Raw genomic sequence first — 7,037 nt, forward strand, 5'->3', positions numbered from 1 at the left:
TATTGCAGGGAAAATAATGATCGACTACAGAAACTGCTTGAGACAGAAGGATCCTTTTTAAGAGACTTGCTAGCGAGTATTGACGGAACGCATCAGAAGCGATGCTACGATGCATTCTGATTGACGAAACGTGCTCTTAGGCCTGGTGCACTACAATGCGAAATGCGTATACACATCTCAGGCAAACAAAGTTGATTAACAGAACATGGCCTTAGATACCGTGGATCAAGTCAAGAATAGTGGTGTTTCTATCCATGGACACCAACAACCACTGAAGATACATCATTCCTCGTGTCCCAAAGAAAAGACACATCATTCCCGGATCCTCAACATCCAACCCCACTCTGCAACTTTCCTTTCACAAAGTGGGAATGCGAGCCCATGCACACAAAAACTCACCACACTGAAAAAAATGAAGATCTGAACAATTTCCAACCATGGTTTACAAAGACTTCAGGCTACATAAAACAAAGGTAAGTCCAGTATCCAAGAAATCAAAAATTGATAAAGTTCTGGAATTCATGCTAAACAATAATATCACATGAAAAGTAAGGACACAATTAAGCTCCTGGATCATAATGCATAGATCTGCATACATCATGCTATCAGATCAGATGCTTCGAACTCAGAACCATAATTGACAAAACACTGCCACATTATATGTACAATAAACTGTTGCCAAAACTGTCTTTTTCTTGAACTTTATGTTTACTATGTCAAGAGAGCAGGCACCCTCATTTTTGCAACTCTACATGAACAGATTACATCCTTGGAAGCTACATCTCTCATTGAAGCATTAGCCTTCCATACCAATATTAACCATAAGATTTCGGTGATTCATCACACACACCCGACTACTTTATCATGCAACAGCCAACAGCCTATGTTTTCATCAGCACTAAACATGAGCAGATAACCATTGAAATTGTCCCAACCATCCCTTTACATTTACCAGGCTAGCAATGGCACATACTGATCCTACTAGAATAGTACTACTGTACTAGAGCTAAACATTATCATTTACCTATACTCTCAGGGCCAACTGATCCTGCCATGAGATCTTCCTCTTCCCAGATCGCCCTGCTGGGTTCTGGACATCCCAGAACACAGGCATTCTAACCTGGCTTGGTCCGGCAGCAGCATCACCTTCCATCGGATACCTCTTTGACTTGTTGATGCCTAGAGGGGCCCTGTAACCATGGTGCTCATCGATTTCCATCTCCTCATAACCCTGAAATGAGAGAAACCGGTTGAGATACTGACAAACTTGAGAGCTATTGCAGCAAGTGAAATGAGGTTATCCCAATTTTGTACCAGCTCACAGGCCTCGTTGAGGTCAATCACTGGAGATGCCCTTGGAGAACCACCGTGCCTTCGGTGCACCAACTGGCTTCTACTGGAGCTCCTGACAGCATGAACTGACTGGTGCTGGGAGCTCCCGACGCCATGAACTGACTGGTGCTGGGCATCACCTGCCGAAGCTGCTGTCCAGGATGCAGACGACATTGCTGGATTCCTCAGTCTACAAACAATTGTCTGAGATGGGTTTTCAGACATGGATTTGTATCTCTTCCGCAAGAATCTGCAACATCATGGGTTTTACACAAGAATTTAGCGAACATGCCAGTATGCCACTCACATGCACAGGGATAACACACAACATAGCAATAAAACACACACACACACACATACACACTGCAAGAGGGACCATACAACACACAGATAACACACATACACTCTCAAAATGGTATGATCAGAGAATTACTTGACTTCAGCCAAAAGCCTCTGCTTCCTGAGCCTCTCCATGTGCAGCCTCTTCTTCTTTGCTTGGGTTTCCTGTGCAGGTCAACAAGACCTAACAATTGTCAGATGTTATTCAGATCATATATATCAAAGTGGAGATAAATAGAACAGCAAAATCTTATGGAAGTTATAATGCCTCGAAGGTTCAAATCTGCAACAAAAGCTGAATTGCAAATCACAGTGGAACAAACTAGAACTGAAACTAACACCATCAAGCTAAACAAACTTTAATGCACAGATAGATCTAAGAACGCCGTAGCAAGCAGGTTGAACCTAACAAAAGACAACAGATCCACAAGAAATCCTCAAAAGGACACAGGGGATGAATGAATCTCTACAAGATGAAATCTGCACCAACTAGTCATGCCTATTATTTTGCCAACCGTTGGATCTACCCAAGACTCGATATGGATCATCCGCTTTGGATCGGTCGGTTCCCCATCCGCTTCTTCGTCCATCTGATAGTGTGAAGAACAGCCATACCCGTCAGCTCCTCTCGCTCTCGCCCCATCTCGAATTCTCCTCCCATTCATCATCGGCCTCACCCATCCCCGCCTGTAGTCACGCAGCCGCCACCACCTCTCCCTTCGGAGCTTCCTGCCGGTCCACCATGCTCTGCCCATGAATCGGCCCCCGTCCTCCACCTCGGCCATCGACCGCTCCTCCCCATCCCCTCTCCAACTTGACACAGCCCCTCGCCCCTCCCATCGCTTTACGCTCGAGCTTGGCGCGGGCGGCTCCACAGCCCCCGCGACGGCATGTCCCTCCACAAACACAAACACGAAACACCGGCAGTGTTGTGCGTCGTGGCCCTTCTCCGTGCGCGGTCTCCTGCAGTCCCGTGCGCCTGCCAAGACCTTGCGTCACCCTTTGCTCCAGTTGCAACCACTGCCTCTATCAGCTCTCCGTCAAACTGCATCTCTATGGCGGTTGTGGCTGCCTTGGAAGGGGATGTTAGGTGCCAGCTTGCAGATCCATGCTGAGGCAAGCATTCTCCGAGCAAGCAGCCATGGCACCCAACCACTGCCCGGGAAGCAGAGCTAAAGAGACCAGCCAAGCCTCTCTGCGTGGTTCCATATTAGATTTAATGGAAGATAAATTCCTCAATCTTTAAAGACTAAGACCAACAGGGTTGTGAGCATAATTCTCCCAGTTTGATGGAGCTGTGGAAGTGGGGACCAATGATGCTTCCTCCCCAACCAGTGGAACACGCTATTTAGAACCATGAGCACTTTCTATTTGGAAATTCCACAAGCAAACACTATTGATTCTGTGCAGAGAACCCTTGTTTACATTTAGTGATGACAAAAATATAGCAGGTTTTGAACCAACAATTATGTGAGACTCATCAATGTTGGAAGGATACTAGATAATAGCAAAACTCTTTCTGAGTCTTTAGTTTTAATTAGAGATATTATTATGCCTGAATTGTTTGATCTCTGTGGCCTAAGCTTCACGGACAAACATTACCACCTTTTGTATACTAAAAAGTCAGAAATGAATCTGTTAATTTCTATTTACAAAATATGCCATAGACCTTGGACTGAGATTTTGTCATCATTGTCCAGGTGATCTATTTTGCAATACGGATCTGACCTTCTGCTCCTTTAGGAACGCTACAAGCAAGAGAAACCTCCTCATAGCCTATGTTCTAACTTCTAATAGATATTTCGCCTGCTGCTGTTTTTTAAAATATCAAATGCATATTCTGAAATGAGTTTTTCATTGTGAATTGCTTAATATTTAATAGCCATCCACAGTTTTTTGATGGAAGTGACATCATAAGTTCTGAAGGGCATTTCTAAACTTTTTTTGATTAGTTATAAACTGTTATATCATTGTTGGTTTCAACCCCACTCCCTATCAGATAGATTTGATTAGATCTCTCCAATTAGATTAACTAAAGCTGCCAGATAATTATTTACAGTTTTACTGTACAAACAGACTGAATCTAAAAGGCCAATTTGGAAACAAGTTTTCAATTTTACAGCTTGTCCTTGTCGCATTAAATAGTATAGAGCTTAGTGACTATTTCTTGATTTTTTTTTCGTTTTAGGAACTTATCCAGGAATACATTGAGCAGGTTCATTCCACATTCTCTTGATGAGCTGTTCATTACATCATTGTAATTTTTTTGAGTAAATCCATGTAATTGTTATGTCAAACAAAACAACTCATAAAAATAAGCAATGCCATCTTTGGTTCACTTGCAATTTCAATGAGTCATTGTGAGTGATCTTTCTCTATTTTATTCAAAATCATATATGTCTTATTCATTTCAATCCAATGGATACAAAGATATTCATCCATAATCTGATCTAATTTATCTCTCCATTCTCCAATAAGTAGCAGTGCTACTTTCCCATTCCTTAGATTCCAACTGAATTTGATTTTGGTGATGTAGCTTCGTTGGGAACCGGTATGCACTTGTGCTGTCAAACATTTGTTCCATCTAAACCTCTGAACTCTTCTATTTGTTGTTGCTTTAACTATATATACATTGAATAGTTGCCAGTTCCGACTATAATGAACATCCTATTTTCCAATGAGCAATCCACTTCCTTTGGAAATTCAAAAGCTGCATTACTCTACAACTTTCGTTCAGTGTCAAGGCCATTTTGGCATTCTTTTATGACAGATATGCTTCTATTTCTAAACTTTGCCATGCCATAATCTGAAATTATGAACTTGTATGTGTGCAATCTAACATGATGTAAGGCCTAGAACATCTCAGGTTCAACAGGTATACAAGATGTATCAGAGAGTATGTGAAGAATCATCTATATTGAGCCTCCAGAAAACTCACAAGCAGAACCAGAGGGGACTATTTCTCCTTTATCAATATATTGCGTACATAACAATGCTACTTAATTACAATCAGGATAAATTAGACACTTTAAAGGTAAAGAACATGATATACAGGTTTCAGTGTCCAGACAAGCCAACAAAAGGGTGGCGTGGCAACGCCGCGCCCGTGTCTTTCTAGTGAAATCTAAATAAACCCCCAAAAAGAAAGGGCAGAACAGACACCACAAACCCTCACACAAACAAATCCCGGGAAAAAAACGACAAAAACTAAACGCGGCTCCAAAACCGATCATAGAAGGCAAAACCTCACCCAAACCCGAGATCAGATCAGATCAGATCAGCAGCGGGGGGACGTGAAGAAGGTCCAGGAAGAGAATCCCTCGGCTCACCTTGATGAGCTCCTGGTAGTCCTGGAGGAGGGCGCGGTACCTGAGGCTGGCCCTGTACGCCGCCTCGTCGCCGGCGCCTCGGACCGGGCCCGGCGCGCGAGAAAAGAAGGGCGGCCGCGACGCCGGAGCCCCCACCGCCGGCTGCGCCAAGACGACCTTGGTCTTCTTGATGGCCGCCATGGCCGGGATCACCTCACCTCAAGCACCCAAGAAACGGAGCGCAGGGAGCGAGGACGAGAGGATAGGGGAGGAGGAACCGATGAGGAAAAGGCGGAGCAGGAGAGGAGATAGGACCGAGGAAGGAGACAAGAAATAAAGGCGGAAGGCGAGGAGGAGAAGGAGGTGGTGGAGGTGGGGGGAAGTTTCTTGCGCCTGCCTGGCCTGCTGTTGCTCGCCCCCGCTTTCTCTCTCCTCTCCTGCCGCGGGCGGGCGGGTGGGCGGCGTGTGAAGGGGAGAGCTCCTCTGACCCATGGGTGAGGTGAGGTGAGGTCGAAAACCCAAAAAGGCCCATGGATTGGTGGTGGCAACAGGAGGCTGGGGCGGACGGGGCGAGAGTTTGAGGAAGCACGCATGCCCAGAGACTCGACTGATGGAGTTTCAACTCCCCCCCTCTATCTCTCCCTCTACCCATCAGCTGGTGGTGGTAGACAGGAGGGCGGTGGTAATGGTGCGTGGACTGGGGAGTAGTGGGCCGCTGTCCCTCTCCGGCTCGCTTCCACACATCTCTCTCCGGTCCGGTCTGCGCGAGAAGAGAAAGGTCTTGCTTTGCTGGTCTCGCCTCATCGGGCATTCTTGGAAGCCGCGTGTGCCTTCCCTCTCTACCTCTAGAGGAGACAAGGAGAGGCACGCGGAGCAGAGCAGAGTGGTGGTGGTATCAAGGAGGGGGGGGGGGGCGGGGGGAGGCGATGTGATGACGCCATGACGGATGTAGCACGCGGCAGCCGGCAGTTATGGTGCGGCACCATTAACCAAAATCGAGGAAATAGGCCTTGTTTAGTACCAAAATATTTTATAAAAATTTTAAATTTTTCGTAAATCTTACGATATATATAGAACATTAAATATAGGTAAAAATAACAACCAATTATACAATTTATCTGTAATTTACGAGATGAATCTTTTAAGTATAATTAGTTCATAATTAGATAAACGAAAGTATTATATTGTCTATTTTGCAAAAAAATTTGGAAATAAATGAGACCCAAAAGAACTGAGCTGAAACCGAAAGAACTAGATTTTCTTATTCGGTTCTAAGTGTTGAGAAACCAAAATAACCGGAAACAATTCGGTTCCTACCCTGTTCATGAATTTTACTTTACTTACTAGTATTTTGTAAGACAAAGTTTAATTTTTGCATGACGTCTCATACTGAATTATTATATATTTATGCTACTATATTGCTATTGTTCTCTTATCGATTATTATTATCAAAATTAGAAGTGGTTTTGCCTATATTTGCTTTAAAATCTACATATTTCTTTTGTTCATTAACCTTTGCTGAAAACATTCAGTTAGTTTGATAAAACTGGAACCGAACTGAAATAACCGAGAACCGAAATGTTTGGTTTCTAAAATATTTTAGAATTAATAGGTTTTTATGTTCTAAGAACCGAATTTCATAAATAATGAAGAAAACCGAACCGAGAACCTGAATGCTCACCCTGAGCCGGCAGTACACCGTGCACGCCTGAGCCCATTTTTTCCTCCGTCACCCCCGTCGACTAGTAGTAGAAAAAAGTCATGCGCCAAAGGGAGAGAGAGTGAGAGATGGCTTGGAGTCGGGTGGGGGTGGACGACATGGTCATGGTGTCCCTTTCTCCCTCTCCTCTTCCGCCTCCCCTTGGTTGCGTACGCATCGTTGGGAGCCAGGAATTTGGATGACCATCCATGGTGCTACTATGGTGTGGGGGCTGCTGCCTGGTGCCTGCTGGTGATGCTGGTGCCGCTGGGGATGGGGATGGTAGGTGGTGGCACCTTCAAGCCACAGTTCTGCCAATTACTCTCACCCCCACAAAGGCCATTACTGGCCACAAGACC

At 44.8% G+C, this 7,037-nt stretch overlaps 1 protein-coding gene across 1 annotated transcript; it reads right to left on the bottom strand.

Annotated features, from left to right (window-relative positions):
• LOC8079390 lies at nt 664-5,852 on the bottom strand. The gene is made up of 4 exons (XM_002445297.2): nt 5,001-5,852; nt 1,766-1,836; nt 1,315-1,582; nt 664-1,231 (listed from the first exon to the last, which is right to left on the bottom strand). The coding sequence occupies exons 1-4, from the start codon at nt 5,178-5,180 to the stop codon at nt 1,025-1,027; spliced, it is 726 nt and encodes a 241-aa protein (XP_002445342.1). The 5' UTR covers nt 5,181-5,852; the 3' UTR covers nt 664-1,024.

This window comes from Sorghum bicolor, chromosome 7, assembly GCF_000003195.3.
Source record: "Sorghum bicolor cultivar BTx623 chromosome 7, Sorghum_bicolor_NCBIv3, whole genome shotgun sequence".
NCBI classification, from domain to species: domain Eukaryota; kingdom Viridiplantae; phylum Streptophyta; class Magnoliopsida; order Poales; family Poaceae; genus Sorghum; species Sorghum bicolor.